General features: G+C 38.7%; 1 protein-coding gene across 2 annotated transcripts in view; it reads right to left on the bottom strand.

The window, feature by feature from the left end:
- Positions 1 to 25954, bottom strand: part of LOC130090616 (uncharacterized) — a 145557-nt gene that overhangs the window by 74808 nt on the left and 44795 nt on the right. Inside the window, exons 7-12 of one of the 2 annotated variants that reach the window (XM_056258066.1) lie at positions 13444 to 13574; positions 13063 to 13341; positions 12769 to 12864; positions 10783 to 10933; positions 10560 to 10642; positions 10327 to 10473 (exon numbers count right to left, since the gene is read on the bottom strand). In XM_056258066.1, the coding sequence (XP_056114041.1) occupies positions 10393 to 10473; positions 10560 to 10642; positions 10783 to 10933; positions 12769 to 12864; positions 13063 to 13341; positions 13444 to 13574 (821 nt within the window). In that variant the 3' untranslated portion in view covers positions 10327 to 10392. Of the gene's footprint in view, positions 1 to 10326; positions 10474 to 10559; positions 10643 to 10782; positions 10934 to 12768; positions 12865 to 13062; positions 13342 to 13443; positions 13575 to 25954 lie in introns of those variants that run through there. The other variant, XM_056258067.1, reaches the window with a different exon arrangement.

The raw sequence follows: 25954 nt of genomic DNA, 5'->3' as shown, positions 1-25954 counted from the left end.
CTCGCGGGTTGCAACACAGCGGAGGGGGGCGTGGTCCGAGGACGCATCGTCGGATTGCTCCACACCGTCACCCTCAGATCCCCCTGTCCCCCAGCCGAACTACCACCTCTCGTGGAGGAAGCAGAATGGGTGGTGGACGCGGGGACTCTCACTGAAAGATCATTGAGTCTTAATCTTAGTGTTGCGATGGCCATGTTCCCACAGAAGGAACATGAGTCATCCACGAGCGCTGCTTTAGCGTGTTCAAAGCCCAGACACACAAAGCAGCGCTCGTGCCCATCAGAAGATGACAAATATCGACCGCAACCAGAAGAACACGGGCGAGACATCTTTAAAAAGACGTGCCACGTGCAGCTCTTTTAGGAGAGGAAAAACTCTGCAATGCTGAGGCGACCAGGGAGAAAACACAAAGTCAGGCAGACCACTGCACAGATCGCAGGCAATGTGAAGACTCGCTGGGTACCGCCGTCACACCAACACTGGAGAGTTCGCTCGTCTCGAAGAGGTGAGTCACTTGTAAACTCAGGTCTTGTGGCTGTGGAGTGAAGAGGTTCTCTTGGCTCCGAAGCGAAAACATGATCTGCTGTTGCAGGTGTCTCTCCTTAAATACCCACGCGGTGGGGCGGAGATACATTATGCAAATTCCGCAGACCCATGGCATTTCTTTGCCATTGGCTCGTTTTTTAATACTCGAAGAGGATTGGCTTTCTGGCGAAACCCCCATTCTCCGTCATCCGACGTAACTCGGAGTGACTACGAAAGGGAACTACTATTTATTCTAATATAAGTCATACAGTTTTATCTGCAATAGTACAGATACTAAACAAAATATAGTCTTGGTCAAAATTTTTACTTTTTTACCTCAAAATCTGTTTTTTCTCTATATATACTGCATGTGCCTGTTTCCAGCCTTGACAATCATCGTGATGGATCGGGGAGGAAGTAGGAAAATACTGAAGTGATCACATGACTCATATCTTATCCCTAATTGGTGGAATTGATTTTTTGCCGAGCGTCACGTGACCAAACCGGAAAACAGGTCTCATTGCATCCGCTTGTCAGAGAAAGTGTTCACGGCCGTAAGAACTAACTACGATATCTATGGATTTTTAAGGTAATCAGCTAACCTACTAAGTTCACTTTGTTATTGGTGTTTTATGCTATTTAAATATCTAAACGTTAGTGTGAAGAAGAAAAATTAAAAAACTTTTAAATATCAATCTGCACATGCGAGGGACATTGGTTATGCTCATTTTTGCTTGCTCCTTTTAAGTTATCTTGAGTAAAACCGCAAAAAAATGCATGAAGCACATACATGTACAAAAGACCTGAATCGGAAGCGATGTGATCTGTTTTCCGGCTTGGTCACGTGACGCTCGGCATAAAGCCTATTCTCCCCATGTTACAACCATCCCCGGTCTCCCCTATGTGAAGGAAAAACAGCATATTAGGCTGGTGCTCATAACGTTTTGGCTCATTGGTGTATATGTATTATACACTATATATTGTGTTATATTGCCCTGGTAAATTACAAAATACTAGTAAACACTTCTCGGTTTTTCAATATGGCTGCTGGCAGGGGAGTAATTGATAAACTGACATATTTCACTGTAGCCAATGAGTATTCACAAAGAATGTAAAGAATGAGGATCAGACAAAATAAATAAAAAATATCAGATGCTGGAATGAACTACTGTTTCTTCGGGTCACTTTAGTAGAGCAGAAACTGAGTGTGACTAATCTAATGTCAAGACTTTATCGCGACGTGTGGGATGAAATGAGGTTTAAACTACCCTATGAAAAGGAACCCTCTTAAAATGACATAAAAACGGGGATGTTAACATGCCAGCAGATACCCAGCAAACATTGGTCCGACGGCAACGTCGTGTCCCTGGCCAAAAATAGTTGCGGCCAGGACGTCATAAATCGGTAAAAAATGTAACACAGAACATTTCCTAAAAATGCATTCAGATACATTTGTACATGTCTACAGTTGCATGTATAATTGTTATTTTAACTTTTAGCTCGTGTAGTTATGTTTAGTGTATCGGGTGAGAGGACGTCACCTGGCGACGTCTTTTACACGTGCATTTATAGTCCATCATGACCCTCTATGAAATCCTTGTTAAATATGCAAAAGCTGCGCTTAATCCTCGCATGGTTAATACTGCAATAATTAATGTAGTTGCCCATTAAATTTTTAAGAGATTGTGAAGAAGACGTCCACTGGCGTCCTTTACACGTCTAGTCAGGCTGTGAATACTATACGTCCACTGGCGTCTTTTGCACGTCTAGTCTCAAGACAGAAAAAAATTATCAGGATTTGTAATTCTTTATAAAATACACGATTTAAATACAAATGAATATATATTTACTTTATCTTGTTTTTATAAATTATAATCACAAAATGCACAGTATAGTCAAGTGATTTCAAAGCCACTGCCTTTTAATCATTATTTTAACCTGTTGTACCTGATGTATTCGTTGTTATTTTTTTATGGAATGTATATACATATAAAACAGAAATATACCCGGTCACCATTTATGTCTGAGTTGGATGTAATTACCCAAACCCTCTGCCCAAACCATAAACTGTGCTGCCAAGATGTAGTAACAAAAGATCTCGCGATATTACAAAATCATGCGATGGGATTATCTCGCGAGATGTTAACGCGTTCTCCCCATAGATTCTGGAACTGTGAACAAACACGAGGAGAGGAGGGAGTTGTGTCGATATTATTAAAAATCTACTGTTGGGTAAGTACATTTTGTATTAGATTAACGTGCTTGAGTTTTACTTGTGTGCCATGAATGAACCGAAAGAAATGATGCCCACATTGTCAACTGAAATTTACTGAGTTTGGCTAAAATTAGCCAGTAGGCTAAAAGTAACTTTGAACGTATACAACAACGGTAACGTTATACCAAGTATATTGTTTAATGATACAGTCATTACTGTAACTTATTAATGTAGCCTTTTGAGAGTTTCTTTCAGAAAGTAAATTATTTGAAATGGAATGAAATGTTTAGCTGGATTTTAACATGTATGTTTTCAGTAACTGCTTTAAAAATAAAAGCAGAACATATTTTATACAATAAAATAAAATGTAATGCATGTTGATTACCTTTTTCTAATGTGCCATTCATGATTCATTCATCTTGTTCCATGTTTTTTTATTTTTTTATTTAGCTGTAGACCATACAAATATTTAGAAAATAAGTGCATATCATTTACCTCAAATTTTAATTTAATAATAATTTTATTTATTTAAATATATATATATTCTCTTCCCTTAGATGCTGTGAAGAGGTGGAGCCCAAATGCTACAGACTCTGAAATTGATGCAGCAATGGCAGAACACCTGAAACACGAACAGCTGGTGGATACAAAAACTGAGCCAAACAATGTGTTTAAACGGATAGTTTCCCCAAAAATGAAAATTGTCATCATTTACTCAACCTCATGTTTCAAACCTGTATACCTTTCTTCATTGAATTTTCATTTTTGGGTGAACTATCCCTTTATATAATAATTCAGTATTTTGTAATTGGTATTTTAGTTTGGTTAACAAATGTTAAACATTGAAAAAATATTAAAATACATTTTGGCTGTTCAAGATCAATAAAATGTGCTAAATCAGAACATGATGATTTTTTTTTTATGTCCACAAATAATGTGTTCTTGTTTGTGATGTAGGCTACACGTGATTAAAACGTTTTATTGACGGTCAGGTCTGACTAGACCAATTTTGGACCTTTTTAGAACCTTTGTCAAGATGTGTAAACTTCAAGACTTGATTGCCTTTCACTATGTTACACAATATGTGTGTGATTATTTTAAATGCAGGCTTATATACACTTAAATTATGCAGCAACACATTTAAACACACAAATGACGACGCATTTGGACGTCCAGGGACGCGCTGAAGAGACGTGGAATTCACGGCCAGAAGAGACGTGGAATTCACGGCCAGAAAAGACGTGGAATTCACGGCCAGATGACGTCAAAGACGTCGGTTCAACTTTCATTTTGGAACTATTTTTCAACCATGACGGGACGTGTCGGACGGACGTCTTTTCAACGGTCATTACACGTCCAAATGTTTGCTGGGTACTTTAGGAAATGTTAACATTTTTAAATGTAGCCTTTAAATCAAGGTCAAGTGCAATTAATATCTAATTTTGAATCGATTAATGCGTCCGAAACAGCAACCATCAAAATAACATGATCGATCTCAATGCAAGACGGCTACTTTTTGAATGGGTGGATGTGAATGATGGGTAGGCCTACATATTTAGCTTACCTGCTAAATGACCATGAGGAGAGACAGAAGAGACTGTTTACTTCAGTCTTTTAGTTATTGGATAATTCGTAGGCTATAGCATAAAACTATTTTGTGAGGTTACTTTAAAAAAAAATTCTGCATTCAGAATTCATTTGATTTTCACAATGATCAACTTTTTATATTTCAACGAAATATTAAGAAAGCCACTATCAACTGAAGTAAAATGTTGATATTCCCGATTTCGAAAAATGTATTTGAGTGTTTGGTTTACTGCAGTGCACTGCCGCTGTCTCCCCCTCGTGGTGAGCAAAGAACAGACAATTTATCCCATAATATTGGCCCAATTACCAAAATCAAGCTCTTCTCTCAGTCCATCAAATATACTGTATGTCAGTATTTCAGTGTGATAAAAAGATAATTTCTTGTGCCAGTTAAATTAACCAATACCTTTTTTTCACTTGCTAATATGTGCACTAACCAGACAAAATAAACAATTTTCACTCGGTAAAATCCTAAAATATATTAGGCTATTTGACAGAGATGTTGACCATCAATACAAAATAACCTGATTAGTCACTATTTTAGAACAGATGCCTTTCCACTAACTTTTTAATGTTAATATATTGTATTATAGCATAATTGTGTTAAAATACTAAACCTGGTTTTATTCCTTTATGTCATACTATTTTAATTCAAACCACATGTCTAAACAAGCCTAATTTATTTTTAAGGGCAAATATTTACAAAGATGTTAAAAACATTTTACATATTGTAATAAAAAAGTGATTTGTAAAAGTATTTGTCTTCTTATGCAAGTGCTTCGTTCTAATAAACTGAGTTGAAGAGGAAGATCAGGTTTAATTCATTGTTCACATGCTTCAGATCAGTTTGATTAGTTTTAAACCCTTGCAACCTTGCAAGAGATCTGATAATACAAAAGCATGATAAGATAAAAAGAGAACATTAATTATTTTTATTCAAGAACACAGAAATAAGTTGGATCAAACACAATTAGTTCTTCTGTATCATTATGTTGATTTGATGTATGTTTGAAAATTGAGGGGTGAGAAAATATAAAGGTTCCCTTAAAGTGAGATAAAACCAGGTGTCCCTAACTTCATCCCGATGCTACTTGGAAGTCCTTGACTGGCCAGCTCTTGTTTTCTAATCCAAAGGCCTGCAGAGTGCAGACAGACAGAAGCAGACTCAAGGTGGACAAAGTACACAACTTTCTTACTTGAGTGAAATATACTACTGGTCAAATATTACTCCGTTACAAGTCAAAGTTGTAAAGACCGATAAGTAAAAAGTAGAGATGTACTCGTTTTTAAAAGTACTTAAGTTTCAAAAGTAAAAAGTAAATGTCAATGTATTGTTTTATTATTGTTATATTGTTGTATGTAATACTTACAGTACCTTATGTCTTGAATCTATGCCTGCCTTCCCTCAGTGGCGGTTCTAGAGGGGGGGGGCAGGGGGGCCAGTGCCCCTGTGACAAAAAGCTTGGCCCCCCTTGTGGCCCCCCTAAATGTGGAGTTTGAAATAATTTTTACAAAACTGTTTTTTGCTATCGTTGTATGCGTATTATTTTTGATTTTTCTATCTTTGTGGATTTGCATTTTCACGTGACAATTCGCATCACATTCGCGGGAATCGCGGCAGAATAACGCCTGTCTCCTGCACGCGAGAGAGGAGAGAAGAAGAAAGTTGGTAAATGTCAGTTCAGTTGTAAGTTCATTCTTTATGTGCGTATGGGGTGTGCGATGTGTATTGTCTATTATGATATTGTAATCATTGTTTTAACTATGTACGAGGCACTGTGAGCTGACATAGCATTTGTCTATCGTCCTTTCACTGCTGTGTGCAGTTCATAGGTAGGCTATGTCCCCAAATTAGTTTTTGTCTTATATTTATATCATATTATGTTCTTATATTAGAATATCACATCAGCAAGAGTGCCGTTTTCCCGTGCACAATTGCAACTGTGATATTTATGTTATACAACAGTTAAATTAACAATAAGTTAACATTGGGAGTTACTTTTTAGACACAATATTGTCAATATTGTTTGTTTTCCCTTTATTTCGCCGACTAGAATTTCATAATGAAACCGTGAGTCTCAATGCAACACAGCGATGATTTCTTGACTGAAATCCGCGTTTTGAACGAATCACTTGCTTCTTTCCCGAATGAATCAGCCGTTTGAACAAATCGGTTGAATGAATGAATCCCTCTTACAGGGACTTGCCGCCGCCTACTGGCGGTTTTAGTTTCATATTTAAAGTATCCTTTAATTAAAACGTTAAAATTAGAAATAATTTCATATTTAAATATTGATTTGAAAAAAATCTCATAGCTTTATTTATGCAATTGTAAATGGAGTGTAAATATATTAATGCCACTTCTGTGTCACCTCTGCACTGCAAAGATGGATTTTGATTGAATTAATTAATTTGACTGGTAACAGTGGTACTGTATAATTATTGTATAATTAAGTATTATTGTATAAATAAGTATAATTACTGTATAATTTGAATGTTAGTATTTGACATAAAAGGTGATGCATAACTCTAAATAAGTTTAGAAAAAATGTCCATATATAGGTGAAAATGCCCCTGGAAATCAATTTAAGGTGGCAAATATTGCCCCTTAATTAAAAAATGTATTTCTGTCACTGCTGTGAACTGACCACTGCATAGAATATGAAAAATATGAATATCTTCGTGAGTCAGCTGTCAACAACAGGCCTAAACCAGCCATGGCACCAGCACAAAAACACAATCAGTAAAATATTATCTAATTATTAACAAAATGTTGAAAATATTGAAATATATTTTTGTCAATATTGCACACCCCTAATGTACGGTATTAATTTTGATTTCTTTAGGTCTTAAAAAGCCTTAAATTGGACTTTAAAAAGTGTGCAGGAACCCTGTAAACGGTTAGACATATCAAGTCAGTTATTTTCAGTAAATGAATTAATAAGCTTCTTGGTCCCCATTGCTTTTGCTCTATAGTTCTCAAAATGAAGAGAAAGAAGGACATCATGTCTATTACAGTTACTGTGACTAATACTGAATATGTAATGCAAATGTAAAAATATAATGGAAATGTAAATACATTGTTGAATGATTATAAACACGGTATTTTGCCTGTTAATGCCTGCAGCAGTGCAGAAAATGATATGACAACAATAAGGTCTAAATGTAACTGGCCCCTCTAACAGTACAACTGGCCCCAGCTTGGCCCCCCCAGTTGAAATGGGCTAGAACCGCCACTGCTCATATCAATATCAAATTTATTTCTAGAACACAGTTCCAGTAGTAGGATTGAATGTGAGATTGAATAAGTGCACTCAATATTGTCCACAATGGTTTCGGACACCCAAATGGCTGTTCCCTCAAATAGTGCCCTATTTAAAGTTGTTTGGCTTTTAGTATGAATATGTTAGCCTTACTGTTATCTATAAGCTAGTGTGCTCCAAAACAATGACACAATTCGCATTTAGAAGACCAAAGCCAACGTTGATTAAGAAAATCAGGTTGATGTCAGAATCCAACATCAGATTGACGTTAATCTCCAACATTGGACAGACGTTGTATTGTGGTTAAAAATGAAAAATTTGTTGATGTCAGAAACCAACATCAGTCGGGTTCTGGCGTCAATCTGACTTTCATTTCCAACCAAAATCCAACGTCGTTGACCTTACTACTTTCTACTCAAGGACCTTGACAGAAATGTAAAGTAAAAAGTACAATATTTGTATTTCAAATGTATAGTGAAGTTAAAGTAAAAAGTTTCCAGAAGAAATAATACTCAAGTAAAGTACTCAAAAAGTGCAAAGTAAATGTACGTTGTTACTGTCCACCTCTGGAGATGGATATGAAGTTAACAGGAGTTTGACAACACAGAGCGGGTGTGCAGGTGATGAGTGGAATGAATCTTCTAAAAGGTATGGAGACTGATGGAGTGTGAGACGGATGATGGAAATGAGAAACACTGGAGACAGAGGAGAAACGAGGAACACTGGAGACGAGAGTGGTCGTAGGAGAATCAATAGCTGGGTAAGTCCTCTTCTTATGAATGAGACCAGACAGTGAACTGAGGTGAAGAGTGTGTCTTTATAGTGCTGGTGATGATGAGGTGCAGGTGTGATTAGAACTCAGGTGAGGGAGTGCGCTGTGATTGGCTGGTTTGAGAGCCTGGCAGATCTGTAACAGCTGCACTGTGTTTAAAACGTGAACAGCGTCAGAGACTACACAGAACAAAAGAGAAGAAATTGTTGAATAAAGTGTTTGTTTGTTTTTTTGCGCACAAAAAGTAGGCTATTCTTGTATGGAGCTAGAAATGTGTCTTTATTACATGCGAGAAAATAAATGATCTGAGAGAAAAAAAAAGTTTGAGAGAAAAAGTTATCACACATAGCAAAAAAGCATTTCATGAGAGAAAAAATTATATTTGAGAGAAAAAGTTTCCATATCAATAGCAAAAAATAATATTTGAGACTAAAAAAAGTTTTGAGAGAAAGTATTTTCTCATAGAACATAAAAAAAATATAAATTTGAATTTTTTTTAATCATTTCTGAGAAAAAAATCTCTCAAAATTCTTTGAAAAAAAATCTTAAATATATATTTTTTGCTATCAGTGTGAAAACATTTTTTCTAAAAAAAAAAGTGTTTCTCTCAAACCGCTTTTCTTTGCTCTCGTGTCAGGATTTTGCTTTCGCTGGGAAAATTGTGTCATGGGCGGGGCCACGTTCTTTTTTTCCTATTGGAACGTTCCTATTGGCCAGTCGGGTGAGCATCGTCTTGTCTTGGGAGTCGAACTGAATCATTACACCATTGTTCGCGTTCGGTTCACCGTCCTAGAAAGATGCCGCCTCTGCCTTAGTTGAGCACGGACACTCCAATGTTTGGGTAAGAGGATGTCACACACAACTCGATGAGTAGCTGGCTGAGGAAGTTCAGCATCACTGAAGATTAAACATTAAGACCCACACAGACCCCAGGGTGAGCGCCCCCTGCTGTCCTCACTAACACCTCTTCCAGCAGCAACCTGGTTTTCTCAGAAGGTCTCCCATCCAGGTACTAACCAGGCTCAGCCCTGCTAAGCTTCAGTGGGCAACCAGTCTTGGGCTACAGGGTGATATGGCTGCTGGACATCTAGATCTGATCTCATTTCAACCTCTTATTTCAGTCTTCTGACTTAATTATGCTGTATGGTAATAAGTTTCACCCCTTCATTGCTGAGCACTTTTTTCTGCATCGTAGCCGATTTGTAGATTGTGTACACAAACATTCTCTGAATTTATGTATTTTTTTTCGATTTCCCATTCAGACATTAAAGAAAGTTCAAATCCCCAAAAAAGTCTCAAAAATGGAAATTGTGTCCCTCATCATGTTACTCATCCTCATGTTATGACAAAACCTGTCTGGTTTTATTTTGTAAATTTTAATTAAATGTAAATGGGAAATGTAAAAGGAGAAAATTCGAATAACAATGGTTGTGTTTTTACATAAAATTACGCTCTCAAGTATTAAAATAGAGACAAAAACACCATTAAATGTATGATGTTATCTATACAACCCATGCACTATTTTTAAAATCTTCTAAAGTCATACATAGCTTTGTGTGAGGAAAAAAAGACAGAAATTTATGTCGTTATTCATTCTTCCTCTCTAGAGACCGGATCACTGAACTGAACTTATGGATCGGATCAGTCCGAGTCATTAATTAATCATTCAGACCAGTTCTGTAAACTGCATCATCGATTCATTGAAAACATTCAACAACAACAACAACCAAAACGATTTGCTTACAAATGTTGGTCACATTGAAAAAAAACTCATAAATGTGCAAAGAAACCTAGTACGAAAGATTTAAGGAAGTTATTGGAAAATTGGAAAAAACTAAATGGAAAAAAAAGTTATATGGATCTCTTTTTATTAAACTTTTATGCTGTTTTGTGCCCATTTTTAATGAAATTGTGCCCATTTTTACCGATGTAAAACTGGGATCTTTACAGTCTTCACATGATCAATAGAATTTTTGCTGTATACTAAGCGAACCGGACTGTTTTATTTCTTTTCCTGAAGTAGACTGAATTTACGGCTTTATTTTTTGCACTTTTCTTAACTCCAGCTCTATGTTGCTTTGCAGACCGTTCTTGACCAGCACCTGTTTTATCTGAAACAAAAGATGGACAGACAGATCAAACTAGCTATCTATTAGAACCATATTTTGTATACATATTCATAGTAAGTGTGACGTACTTGCTGTAAAACAATCTCAATGTTTCCACTCTGTGTTAGATCTGAAAATGAGGAAAGTTTCATTTGAAGTCCAATGATGTTGTCTAAAGGGAAACATACAAAAACATAAAATACTCATATTTGTTGACATCAATCATACAAAAACATTGTATGGGGTTATATAAAATGTATCAAAACAAAAATCAAACATATCTGTTATCTATTTCTAGACAAGACGTCTTACTTTTAGAGGTGTTGTGTCCACTGTCCACCCTGAAGGCCCATCGACCGGGAACATTGACATTACTGGAGTTCTTGAGGTTTGAGATTGAGTTTCCAATGTTTGATCCAGGAATCACAAAGTAGTCAGTGGAGTTTACTGTGACATAACCAGCCTGAAAGTATGTAAAAACATTTTTCATGTTAATAGTATTTACCTTACATGTGCTGTTATACAATAGTGAATAGTAACATTTTCTTCTCAACAGGGGCAGACTTAGTGATTTGGGGGTCTTAAGCAATTCCAGGTATGGGGCCCAAACACACCAATTATGTGCCTTTTTACTTACATGCTGCGTTACCAACATGCTACCAAAAAAAAAAAAAAAACTTCTGACAGCTGATTCTCAGCTGATCCATGTCTACCTATAGGCAGTGGTGGAATGTAACGAAGTACAAATACTTCGTTACTTTACTTAAGTAAATTTTTCACGTATCTGTACTTTACTTAAGTAGAATCAATAGTGCATACTTTTTACTTTTACTTCGTTACATTTTGCAGCAATTATTATACTTTCTACTCCACTACATTTCTACAACGTTCTGTTACATTTTCGTTACATTTTCTGATCAGTTTTCCCCTCTGCCAAAACGTCATCCTGACCGTCCGTTCATCGCACGTTTCTGTCTCACCAGTGAAGTTTGGTTGCCATAGATAAATCAACCCGGTCACACTAAATGCGTCTCTATAAAACGCAATGTGTTTATCGTGCAATTTATACGCGAAAATTAGTTTTTACATGCATAGGAAACGCATTGGTAGGTTTCATAGACAGTAAAAGAAAGGTAGGTTTAGTAGTGATGTGGGGTGCGTGTGTATTATACGTTTGGTTAGGATTAGTATGGCAAGCCAAGAGGTTCAGAATTACGGCATAAATGAATCGCGTTTACAGCCAAACGCCGTCATATACGGCGTTTTAACATAATATGTGTTTATATATATATATATATATATATATATATATATATATATACCGTATATAGTAAGGGTAGGCTATATAGTAAGCTTGATGTGTATATTGCCTAATTGCAAGCTTGTTCAGAAATGGCGACAAAAATAACTGCTTTTTCATCATATTGAACATCATTATATGAGTATTGAGTTGAATAAGTTAGAATTAACTGTTTTATTAATCATTAGAATATAGACATTAAGAGAATAAATTGTTATGCAAGTACTTTTACTTTTAATACGTAAAGTACATTTAAAATCAGGTACTTTTTACTTTTTACTTAAGTAGGGTTGTCATTGTGGTACTTCTACTTTTACTAAAGTAAATATGTCTCTGGTTATTTGTACTTTTACTTAAGTACTGAGATTCAGTACTTCCTCCACCACTGCTTATAGGAATACGACGCCTACCACTGTATACATATATAAGCTCCTTCAGTATTATCAGCAGCTGTCGCGTTTCACAGGAGCTCATTACCCTACTCCCTCCCCAGCTCCTCCTCTCTCCCCAGCTCCTCCTCTCAAAAGTCAGGATTTGGCATTGTGATTCCCCTTTAAATTCTCGAATTATGTTGTACTTTAAAATCTTGAATTAATGATATCTGCAATTCTGCATACATTCATATTGCTGCTCTCTCTGCTATTATCCATGCTAGGCTGCATGGATGCATAGGGAGTTCTTGCCCAGAACGGAACCATACCGCCAATCCAAACTGTAAGCTAATTTTCAATCGTACTTGACGAAAGTGATCCTGACAGAAACATATCGTTTTACTGAATAATTAAGTAAATATAATTTCTTGATTTTTCTTTGTAAAGAAACCTCATTGCTTAACTGGCTACTCTCTGCTGTCTCAGACGACTACATCTTTTCCTGTTGGCCACCATAACTTCAGTTGGTTGCAATTCGCAACCTCACCACAAGATGCTGCTAAAATGCACACACTGCACCTTTAAGTCTGCCCCTGGTTCTGAATACAGAAAACAAGTTTATTTTACCTCCACCGGAAGTCCTGTTACAGCAATGTCACCATAATTCATCAGAATATATGAAAAATGAGTGCCTGAAATTAAAACCACTTGAAACGATGTTTCCTGAAAAAAAAAATGAAAAAATGTAATTGCTTATGGGCATTAATGACTGAATAGATTTTGTTTGCTTCTTTGTTTTAATTGTTATTTCCTCTTTCACTGTCTTTGTGTACTACTTTGTGCAATAAAGTATTGTGAAATTAAATTGAATAATGAATTGAAAGAAAGAACAGTCACATTTCAGAAGTATATCAAACGTACTGTGTTAGTGATGGGATAGTAAGGGACTTTATCCCACGTTGCAACAAAGACCCAAGAAGCGCTGAAGGTTAGATTTGGGAAATGATTGTTTATATCCTGAGTGGCGCGTGTGAGAACACTTCCATTAGTGTACTGATGATATGAAACCACACCTCTCACACGGTTGTCAAGGTCGGTCCAGAGACCAGCAATTATATCTTGGCTTCCATTAGCAGGAAAGGAGTAGGGGACAATTTGGTCTGAAGGCTGGTTGAATGTGAGGTGTCCATTATTATTAACCTAAAACATGAGAAATATTGTCAAAATCACATCACATGATCACAGATGAGTTTATAAAACATCCACCACTCACTTTGAATCAAGATGAAATCAAATTCTTACATAAATCTGCTGGTATGTGTGGCCAAAGAACAGAAATGGACCCAACAGTGGAATAACTGAGGAGCTTCCATCATCAACAGCAGGGTTTATAGTGTCTCCTGATGAGCCGAATGGGTAGAATATTCCTGGTGCTGCCAAGAGAATGCACAAAAAACATTTCTGTTCACTGATGTTAACATTTCACACTGATTTATGGGGCTCATGTTTGAATCTGGACTGGTTATGATTAGTAGCTTGACGATACTGCCCTCTGGTGGTGGACTCATGTAGATGGGACAGTAAAATATTTAACGACTAAATTAATCTCTATATGGTCTTAAATAAATAAAGTGCATTACTAGGTAACAGTGTATTTAATAAATATAAATATAATACAAAATATAAAACAAAAATATAAATACAGCACCCTCCACTAATTTTGGCACCTTGTTAAATATAAGCAAATTGACAGAGGAGTGAGTTAGAGAATGTGAAGCACCCCTTGGTCGATTTGCTTATATATTTTTGATGATGGAAGCTCCATATATATATATATAAATAAATAAATATATATATATATATATATATATATATATAAATGTATAATGTGTGTGTGTGTGTAGGAAACTTCTGTTGTATTTGACAAAACACAGGGATTAATCAATGAACATTAATGTGCAGTAAAATCAAACGGTTTTTAAATATTCACTGATTTTATGGAATAGCATATTAGCGGTCATGTGACTTTGCATGAACCACAAATTTGTCAGATAAAGCAAATAGTTTAAAGGTCCCGTTCTTCGCGATTCCATTTTTCAAACTTTATTTAGTGTGTAATGTTGCTGTTAGAGCATAAATAACACCTGTAAAATTATAAAGCTCAAAGTTCAATGCCTAGCGAGATATTTTATTTAACAGAAGTCCCCTTTCAAAGCATACAGCGAACGGCCGGTTTGGACTACATCCCTCTACTTCCTTTTTAATGACGTAACCAGAACAGTTTTTTGACTAATCTCCACCCACGGGAATACACAAAAAAGGGGCGTGGTCTTGTTACGCTCCTACGGAGAAGAAGCACTTCAGCTGCGCATGCATGAAGAGGCGTGACCTTTCCGGGCAACGTGCGATAAGCTGCGATCGAATCACAACACAGGAACCGCTGGCACAATCAGAACTCGCTACGTATTTCTGAAGGAGGGACTTCATAGAACAAGGAAGTCATCAGGCCGTTTTTTGGACAGAAAAAACAGCAGTATACAGATAAGTAAATTGTGTGAAAAAATTCAGTGTTTTTTACACGCGAAACATGAACACATGTTATATTGCACACTGTAAACACAATCAAAGCTTAAAAAAACATGAAGAACGGGACCTTTACCAACAAAATTTAGTTTTACTTCCAGTCAACTAAAATAATTTATGTTAGACCAATGACAAGATAGAAAAGTACATTTGAGTCAGATCCAGTATAAACATTTCTTTAGAGTAAATACAAGGCATATGCACTTTTTGGACAGGTAATTTTGAGTTATATACAGTATCGACCAGTATAGTATGTGACCACCATTTGCCTCACGCAGTGCAACACATCTCCTTTGGATAGAGTTGATCAGGTTGTTGATTGTGGCCTGTGGAATGTTGGTCCACTCCTCTTCAATGGCTGTACAAAGTTGCTGGATATTGGCAGGATCTGGAACACGCTGTCGTATACGCCAATCCAGAGCATCTCAAACATGCTCAATGGGTGACATGTCCGGTGAGTATGCTGGCCATGCAAGAACTGGGATGTTTTTAGCTTCCAGGAATTGTGTACATATCCTTGCAACATGGGGCCGTGCATTATCATGCTGCAACATGAGGTGATGGTCGTGGATGAATGGCACAACACTGGGCCTCAGGATCTCGTCACGGTATCTCTGTGCATTCAAAATGCCATCAATAAAATGCACCTGTGTTCATTGTCCATAACATACGCCTGCCTATACCATAACCCCACCGCCTATACGGGCCACTCGATCCACAACATTGACATCAGCAAACCGCTCATCCACACGACACCATACACGCTGTCTGCCATCTGCCCTGTACAGTGAAAAGCGGGATTCATCCATGAAGAGAACACCTCTCCAAAGTGCCAGACGCCATCGAATGTGAGCCCACTCAAGTCGGTTACGACGACGACGAACTGCAGTCAGGACGAGACCCCGATGAGGACAACAAGCATGCAGATGAACTTCCCTGAGACAGTTTCTAACAGTTTGTGCAGAAATTCTTTGGTTATGCAAACCGATTGTTGCAGCAGCTTTCCGGGTGGCTGGTCTCAGACGATCTTGGAGGTGAAGATGCTGGATGTGGAGGTCCTGGGCTTGTGTGGTTACACGTGGTCTGCTGTTGTGAGGCCGGTTGGATATACTGTTAAATTCTCAGAAACGCCTTTGGATCCGGCTTATGGTAGAGAAATGAACATTCAATTCACGGGCAACAGCTCTGGTGGACATTCCTGCAGTCAGCATGCCAATTGCACGAAATAGAGAAATAGGCCTTTTGTGTACATAGAAAAAGTCTTAGATCTTTGAGTTCAGCTCATGAAAAATGGGGGCAAAAACAAAAGTGTTGCATTTATAATTTTGTTAAGTTTATATTATATATATAATATATATATATATTTGTGTTTGTGTAGATGTGTAGTTGTACATTATGGTATGAACAGGGACTAGTTTCTTTTGCATCTGCAAATTTTTTCAAAGTTTTATCTGCAGTCTTTGCCTTCAGACAGAAACACACCGCTACTTAATTATAGATTTTCATGTTACATCCCATCAAAACTTCTGTAGTCAGTAGAAGGCATTGAATACTACATTACCTGCCAAAGTTGTGTTTGGAGTGAGAGTAGCATTATTGATGCTAATGTTCCTAACATCTGTAAAACATTTAATGTATAATGATTAATAAACAGATACAAATATCAATTACATATGTACAAAAGTCACATTAATGTATTTAGACAGATGGACTAACAAACTCACAGATGTAATATACAGTATACATAATACTCAAACACAAATATATTTACCTGCACAGTATGTAAAATAGCAGCCAGTTGGGCGCACCAACTCATATACATAGTAATTGCCTGGGCAGGCTTTCACTTTAATGGGATTGGATTGGAAATGGCAGCAGTCATTGTGCCAGTGACCGCAGACATCTCGAGTGACCACTCCATCCTCAACTGTTGGATGTCCTCCTTTCAGCCACAGTGGGGCATGAGTGCCACAGCTTCGCTGATCAACACATGAGTCTGGCATCTGAACGCTCTGACCCTGAATGAAGAGACGGTACCAGCCGTTCCAGCTGACCGCAATGTCACACAATACTTTAGAGGTAAGTGCATTGAAATATGATAATTGTAATTGATTGCTAGTGGATCTCCATGCATCGTTTAGCACAGTGTACTCATAGCAGGGGTCTGTGAAAACATAAAAAAAGTAAATTAGAAAATTAAATTACTGAAATTACTGTTCATATTACACACTTGTGGCATGGAGGATCTACCGCCAGCAGTCGATTTTGATATTCTAGCTATTATCAACTAGCCGGAATTTTGAGATCGGAATAGACGTGAAGGACTATAAATGCGTTAAGAGCTCTCTCAAGTACTGGGGAGCCATTTAGTGCTTTGTAAGTAATCAGCAATATTTTAAAATTTATACAATGTTTAATAGGGAGAGTTGCAGAGTTGATGGAACTGGGCTAATATGGTCATAATTCCTGTTTCTAGTAAGAACTCTAGCTGCTGCGTTTGGGACCAGCTGTATGTTTATGTATTAAGTGTGCAGGGCAACCACCCTTAACCCTCTGGGGTCTGAGGTGTTTTCAGGGTCCTTGAGATGTTTTGGTATGCTCTGACATTTCTGCTTTTTTCAGTTGCTTATAAACATATTAATGGCACAGGTGAAATTACACTCTATATAGCACACACAGGGCCACCATAATATGTGAACAACATGTTAATACATGTTTGTATTTTTGAGAGAATATTGTTTATGCGTGGTTATTGAAAAAACTAAAAAATAAAGTTTCTAATATAAGGCCACAAATAACATACTAAATATCTGTCCACAAGACTTTTGACTAGTGGATGTTGTCGCCTAGAGTTTTTGCTTCGAATTGATCTGAAAATCATTCTGCCTAATCATTCACATAAAACAATAGATTGTTTTAAATTGTGAAAAAAAATTTTTTGTTTGCAAAGGCAATATGCGGATGGGCGGATCCAACCCCCTCATGAATAATTAGGCAGTTCTCACCTGAGCAGACTGCATACTAATGAGCCTTTCATTCAGTGGTGTCACACAAGAAAGAATGCAAGGACAATATATATATATAAATAAATAAATATGTATACACACACACACACACACACATATATATATATATATATATATATATATATATATATATATATATATATATACACTACCGTTCAAAAGTTTGGGGTCAGTGAGAATTTTATTTTTATTTTTTGGAGGAAAGAAATCAATACTTTTATTTATCAAGGAATAATTAATTTGATCGAAAGTGACAGTAAAGACATTTATAATGTTACAAAAGATTCTAACCCTAACCCTATTAATCAAAGAATCCTAAAAAAAAAAACTGTACAACTGACAGACCAACAACTGTTTCAACATTGATAATAATAATAAATGTTTCTTGAGCATCAAATCCTCATATTATACTGATTTGTGAAGGATCATTTGACACTGAAGACACTGGTGATGCTGAAAATTCAGCTTTGATCACAGGAATAAATTACACTTTACTATATATTCACACAGAAAACAGCTGATTTACACTGGAATAATATTTAATACTATAACTGATTTTTTTTGTATTTTTAATCAAATAAGCGCAGCCATGGTTAGCAGAAGAGAATTCTTTTAAAAGTATTTAAAATCGTACCGACCCCAACTTTTGAACGGTAGTGTGTATATATATACAAACAATCAAAATATAAATGAAAGCCAAAAGCACATTTTTAGTCACACCTTTTAGCCATCCACATACCATTTTTAGCCATCCACCGCGGTAAAAAATAAACCAGTCGCATTTCAAAGTCGTTCGCGAAACGACCGCCAGGTGGCGCAAAGGGACATTTAGCAAAACGTAAGTGGGGCTAATGTCTGTTAGCCTGGTTCTACCAGACTCTCGTACATTTCATTTGTACAGAGAGTCTGGCCTCGCTCCATTGAGAAACGTTTACTTCCTTGTAGGCGGGTTCTCTGTTAAAGATCAAAACTATTGGATCTGCCCAGCGTCACTCAGGATCTGCCATAGCCAATCGCTAACGTGTGGTCGTGACGTATGTCATGCGCCGAAACCGGCTGGAAACAACAAGTCCGAATTCCATATTCATAAATCTAAATATCTAAATGCTAAACCTCTCTTTCTTATATTTGTGAAAGAATTTTAAAAATACCTCTTTTCAATTAAGTTGTCTGAGAACAAAAAAAAGCCTTAAAAACATTATCTGTTTGTAATTATTTTCCTTTTTTCAGTGTCATGTAATTCTCTTAACTTGTTCATGTTTATTTTATATTATCCCCCTACTGTTTTATTTTTGTTTTGTTTTTATTATTATTTTTTGTTTGTTTTTGTATTATGTTTTCTGTTATTACTTGTGTATTGTTTTAAGCAATAAAAAAAAACAAGTCCGAATGATCAGAGGATTATGTTTAGAATAAGATGTCTGTCAACGAGAGCTGCATGTTTTGTTCATCGAATTTAAGAGTTCAAGGAACAATTCTAAATGTATATTTGACACTAAGGACAGTGATGTATTCAGTCAACTGTCGAAGCTGGGTGTAATCATTAACAATACGCCGCTGCGGTCGTTTCGGATCTGCCGCAAATGCTGTACAGTGATCATCGTGCACACCGAGCTGCCCAGCACCAACTCCTAACCTCTCTGCCTCCCTCACTTGGTCCTCCATTAGTGCAACAAGAGGAGACGACAACAACTATCGGCTTTGCATCCTATCGTTCGCCTTAGCTAACTCATCCACTAGCGGAGTGAGCTGGAAAATTAAACTTTTCCCGAACCCCGTGGGGAGGAGGGCCACAACATCATGGCCACCAACAACACTTAGCAAACATTGATCTTGCTCCGGCTTTAACTTCTGGATATTCGGCAGTTTTGCAACAACGGACCGAATAGATTTTCTCACGTCTTTCTCCGCTGCCGTTACTGAACTCCAACTCAAACTGACGCGCTACATCAACGTCATCGTTCTCAGCCACTCCCTCTGTTCGCTGATTGGACCGGTAAAAAAATTATTTCTGGAAACCAAAGTCTACAGCACAATCCCAGACGTAGTACTGAAGGAAAATAAAATTGAGCGGAAGTGCGTAGGAGGGCGGAGCCAGGCTAAATGTCTGTAGCCTAAGGATGAAATACTACAAGTTATGGTAATTTCCAAATAAGCCTACAACAAACATTTATAGCCTACTCCGTAATTGTTGGTCATACAGATAAGATATAATCTTTTAAAACTGTAAAAGGCTAAAGTATATGCCTACACTCACAGGCTAAATGAAAAAATCGCTCATGTGAGAAAAAGACGTTTGGGTATTTCTCAGTGAGAAGATTCATAGCCGAGCGGTAGAACTTAGGGTTCATCATCAAGATGACACGGGTTCAAATCCCGCACAAACATGGTCTGCTGTAAATTTTATATTTATTTAGATTTGTCTAGCTCTAAAACTCTGTTACACCATACAGATTTTTTTGCTTATATTTATAAAATACAATTATCATGCATTTCCATTTTACACTAAGGAACAAAATAGTATCCAACAGAACGACTTTGCATCTGTATAATAATAGGCTACCAATCGTAATTTCAAAAGCAGTTCTGTAAAAAAAAAAATTATATATAGCCTATATATATATATATATATATATATATATTTTTTTTTTTTTTCAGGGCTGCCAACTCTCACGCATTGAGCGTGAGAGTACTCACGCAATTGACCCAAATCTCACGCTCTCACGCCACACCCCCGATTTCTCACGCTGAAGTGTCAACCCGGTCGGTCAAATTCCTAAAAGATATAGTTTATCTATAAATCTACCTGTTGAGCCACTCGTGGTCGACTAGTTATACCGCAAATTAGTTAAAATATCCCGTAATCTAGAGCGAGCGTGCATGCGAGACAGATATTGTGCTCCAAACCGTGCACGCGCGCGGCAGAGAGGTCTGTTCCCTACAACCTAGAGTTTTTTAAAAACATGGTTTTAAGTAAAGTGTGATTTGCCAGGGGGGACAGGGATTTCCTTCTGGTCTAAACATCCCTGCTTCTGCTGAATTATTTTAATCCCCCCCGTAATTTTTTGGTCATACAGATAAGAGTAGAGTAGCTTACATCGTTCAAAACTGTAAACTTGTATTCATATAGGCTAACGACAAAAACAGTATATCTGTAGTCTCTGTCTTCGGGAACTGCGCGTCACAAAAAATGAACCGAAAGCCACTTCAGCTCAGTCACGATAAGAAATCGGCTATGTCTAAAGCCTTTAAATGTCTAAATATTTAGGCTAATAAATGTTATCTGATTGTGTAGGCTAATCCATATGAAAACGAGAGGTACAGAGGATCTACTCAAACATGCAATGTAAGCGCTTCCCAATGAGAAAATGACAAGACAAGGGTAAAAATCTCGCTCTAATTAAATGTAGGCTAAATCGCCCTGAAAAAATTTAAAAACAGATCAAATAATGTATTTGTCGAAATGTTGCGATATTGTTTCATTTAAGTTCATAATTATTCTATAAATGTTATTTAATTTAGCAGCATTACCACGAAGCACCGTGTTTCGATATTTATTTGAATAATACAAAATAAAATAAAAACTTAATTCACAAATTGCATGCCTTGTAAGGATCCAAAGATCCCTGTCGAATTTAATATTGAGTTGAACATTTTGTTCATGACAACAAATTAACATGTGTTTTTTCAGATTATATTTAGTTTTGCTTGGAAAAAGCTGGCCCAAACCAGTTTTATTTCATCAATTATTGAAATAATGAAATATTTAGTAATACACTTTTATGACAGAAATATCACTAGGCTGCATGTAACTTAAATCATTTAATTCCTTCATTATCAACACTGTCTAGAATAGCGATTTAAGTGTGAATTGCGACTTCTCTTTTTGTTAAGTCAGCCTCAGACTCCGATAGCCTGTGGGGGGTTGGAGGGACAGTTGCTGGACAAAGGTGTTAATGTTCCTCTTTCATATGGAGAGTGTCGGATAGCCAGCCAGCAGGCAAAATTATTGTAAGGATAAATCTGTGTCCAAATGTAGACCCCATATCTTATTAAATTATAAATATTGTAGTTTATTTATTGTAGCCTATATAAAGTTTTTTTTCACACAAAATTTCAATTGAAGTTATTGTAAGGTGAATTCAACAAGGCATGCTGTGTCTTTGAAGCAACAATTAAAGGTTAAATAATTTTTTCGTGATTTGTATGGCTGACACGCAGCGACATATACAGTATTATCAGCTGTATGATGTGTTTTTACCCTGAAATGTTTAATTTCGAGAGAGACCCGGTGCGCGCAGCGAGGGAGACTAAATAAACTTGTTAAAAAGAGATCCAGCGCGAGAGAGGCAAAGAGAAACGCATGTTTTTAATTTAATTATGTTTCTTTGGACAATTTTCGTTTTGTACTGTTTTAATTGTTTAATTTAGCTGTAATTTCTTTGGCAATACAAATTTAAAATGTCGCAAGAATAAGATTAGCCTAGTGTTTCTTATTTTGCATCGCAAAAGAAATAAACTCTAAACCCGATGCAACCCTGTTTTAAATTAAAAAATGTAAACCTTGAAATGTCGAACTTGGTTTCAAACTTAAGTAATTTTAGTGTTCTTTTACATTACACAATAATTTAGCAGACTTAAGACGAGCTTCTTCATTTTCATTTTCTGATGCAATCGGCTGACAATCTTCCTTCATCAGTTTTTGTCGTTTGTGCAGCGGCTGCGGTTCTACAGGAATGTAGCAAATTTATGTTGTAATGATAATCAAACAAAACTCTTGACTTTAAATAAGTAAACAGATATAAACAGTTACCTATTTAAGCATCAAGGTGGGAAAATATAAACACTGTAGGACAACATCGGTTAACAACATTTAGGCCTATGCTACATTGAGATTCGATCTCGGGTCGATTGAAGCTCCTCGAAGCTCGTGTTGTTGCGTTGATCACTGAGCTACCGTCTGTACGCTGACATGGTTGTAAAGCCTCATTGATGTAGCCTAAATGTTTTATTGCAATGTTTTATGTTGAAATGTTTTCATTATTTATTCAATTACATTTCAGTAGCCTAATTTCAGTATTGTGATTATGAATTATTTTAACTACGTTTCACTTGTTGAATTCTTCTGCTACCAGCTTTCAATCGCTCTGAATCAGCGCGGTGCGGCAGCAGATTACGCATTAGAGAGAATAAACCGGAATAAACGAACACTTTTCAGAGTCTATGATTGTAGCGCCTCTTAGCGGTAAAAGGCAGCAAATACACCACACATTTTACCGCCGCGGTCGAACGGCTGATGTGGGCATTGTCATGGCTTGCCTCGAGATTTGCGTTTGAATAGCGCGCGTCCTCCGTGGGCGTGTCAGATTAACGCGTAATGAAGTGTAATGAGCTGGGGAAAAAAATACTGACAGCACTCTCTTTTCATACAGATTGCATAAACTGAGAATATTAGTTTTTTATATAAATTACTTCATTTAAAAGAAGAGAATTCAAGCTTCATAAAGAAAAATCTCTCGTGCCTGTGTGACAAGTAATCGCGGAGTTCCAGTTAATCTTAGGACGCGTTTCAGAATAGACTTCACTGACAGAGAGAACGCAGAACTCGCATCATGTTTGTTTTTCTTTATTTGGTGAAAAGCACAACACTTTGTTTTTATTGTGAGTATCCACAAAAAAAAATAGAAACTTAACAGGATCTAATGATGTATCGCACTTATATGTAAGATCAAAATCAACCGAGTATTTTGAGTCTCTTTTGCACTGATAAGAAAAAAAGCGAGACAATCGCGCCGGCGCGATAGCCGACCCCAGGGGGTTAAGAGCATTACAATAATCTAGCCTTGATGTCATGAACGCATGAACTAATTCTGAACTGTCGAATCCCCCCTGGCCTCCTGTACTGTCGGATCTGCCCTGGCCCCCTGAACTGTCGGATCTGCCCTGGCCCCCTGAACTGTCGGATCTGCCCTGGCCCCCTGAACTGTCGGATCTGCCCTGGCCCCCTGAACTGTCGGATCTGCCCTGGCCCCCTGAACTTTCGGATCTGCCCTGGCCTCCTGAACTGTCGATCTGCTCTGGCCCCCTGAACTGTCGGATCCCCCCTGGCCTCCTGAACTGTCAATCTGCTCTGGCCCCCTGAACTGTCGGATCCCCCCTGGCCCCCTGAACTGTCAATCTGCTCTGGCCCCCTGAACTGTCGGATCCCCCCTGGCCTCCTGAACTGTCAATCTGCTCTGGCCCCCTGAACTGTCGGATCCCCACTGGCCTCCTGAACTGTCGATCTGCTCTGGCCCCCTGAACTGTCGGATCTGCCCTGGCCTCCTGAACTGTCGGATCCCCCCTGGCCTCCTGAACTGTCGATCTGCTCTGGCCCCCTGAACTGTCGGATCCCCACTGGCCTCCTGAACTGTCGATCTGCTCTGGCCCCCTGAACTGTCGGATCCCCCCTGGCCTCCTGAACTGTCGGATCTGCCCTGGCCTCCTGAACTGTCGGATCCCCCCTGGCCTCCTGAACTGTCGATCTGCTCTGGCCCCCTGAACTGTCGGATCCCCCCTGGCCTCCTGAACTGTCGGATCCCCCCTGGCCACCTGAATTGTCGATCTGCCCTGGCACCCTGAACTGTCGGATCCCCCCTGGCCTCCTGAACTGTCGGATCTGCCCTGGCCTCCTGAACTGTCGGATCCCCCCTGGCCTCCTGAACTGTCAATCTGCTCTGGCCCCCTGAACTGTCGGATCCCCACTGGCCTCCTGAACTGTCGATCTGCTCTGGCCCCCTGAACTGTCGATCTGCTCTGGCCCCCTGAACTGTCGGATCTGCCCTGGCCTCCTGAACTGTCGATCTGCTCTGGCCCCCTGAACTGTCGGATCCCCCCTGGCCTCCTGAACTGTCGATCTGCTCTGGCCCCCTGAACTGTCGGATCCCCCCTGGGGATCTGCGGATCTATAACTGTCCCTGAGACAGCAGGGAGTGCAAGTGTTAAATCACCTTGAAGATTGGCTGATTATAGCCCAATCGGAGGCACAATTGTAAACGCACAGATCCTGGATCCTCAGCCATCTAGAATGCCTGGGTCTCAAGATCAACGCTTCCAAGAGCACGCTGTCTCCCAGCCAGAGTATTTATTTTCTGGGAACAGTGATAGACTCTATACAAATGAGAGCGCGCCTTACGTCAGAGCGTCCGCTCACTATTCAACACCAAGCAGCATCTTTCAGAGCAGTTGCTTATGCGCCTCTCAAGAGATTTCAGAGGATGTTGGGTCTTATGGCCTCAGCATCATCAGTACTCCAGCTCGGACTACTGCACATGTGTCCTCTCCAGCGCTGGCTATAACCCCGTGTACCGACTCACGCGTGGCGATCTGGTCACTTACAAATCAGAGTGAGCCACGGCTGTATCAGAGCTCTGGCTCCCTGGAAAGCAACCGACTGGTATCAGTTGGGAGTGAGTATGGGTCTGGTTTCAAAGAGAAAAGTGATCTCCACAGACGCCTCCAGCCTAGGTTGGGGGGGCCCTTTACGAGGGCAGGCCCATCTCTGGCCTATGGTCAAGCCCGGAGAGGCGCCTACACATAAACTGTCTAAAGATGAGAGCGGTTGCTCTATCACTGAAAGCTTTTCTCCCATATCTAAAGGGCAACCACGTCCTGGTCCGGACGGACAACATGGCAGTGGTGTCCTACATAAATCGCCAGGTCGGTCTCAGGTCAAACAACCTGCACGCCATGGCGGAGAGTCTCATTCTATGGGCTCAGCACAACCTGCGCTCACTGAGGGTGGTGCACGTGCTAGGCATTCTGAACCAGGGTGCGGATATGTTATCCAGAGACAAAGTTTCTCCAGGGGAGTGGTCTCTTCACCCACAGACGTTTCAGCTGATATGGATCATCTTCGGCGAGGCAGAGGTAGACTTCTTTGCCTCAGAAAACAACACTCGTTGCCAAACATTTTTCACATAAAGCAGGGTCGCGCTAGCCCACGTCTGGCCGAGCCGCCCGCTGTATGCATTCCCTCCGGTCACGATGCTACCACAGGTCATCCAAAGGATCAGAGAGAGCAAGTGTGCAGTGCTATTAATAGCCCCTCTCTGGAAGACCCAGTTATGGTTCTCTGAGTTGGCACAGCCGCTGGAAACAGCCTCATGGCCGATACCGCTGAGGAAAGATCTCCTCATGCAGGCGGACGGGAAAATCTGGCCTTC

Source organism: Rhinichthys klamathensis, unplaced genomic scaffold, assembly GCF_029890125.1.
Source record: "Rhinichthys klamathensis goyatoka isolate OS25496 unplaced genomic scaffold, OSU_Roscu_1.1 h1tg000148l_1, whole genome shotgun sequence".
NCBI classification, from domain to species: domain Eukaryota; kingdom Metazoa; phylum Chordata; class Actinopteri; order Cypriniformes; family Leuciscidae; genus Rhinichthys; species Rhinichthys klamathensis.
Note: the sequence above shows the minus strand (reverse complement) of the source record. Positions and strands in the feature narration are given on the sequence as shown.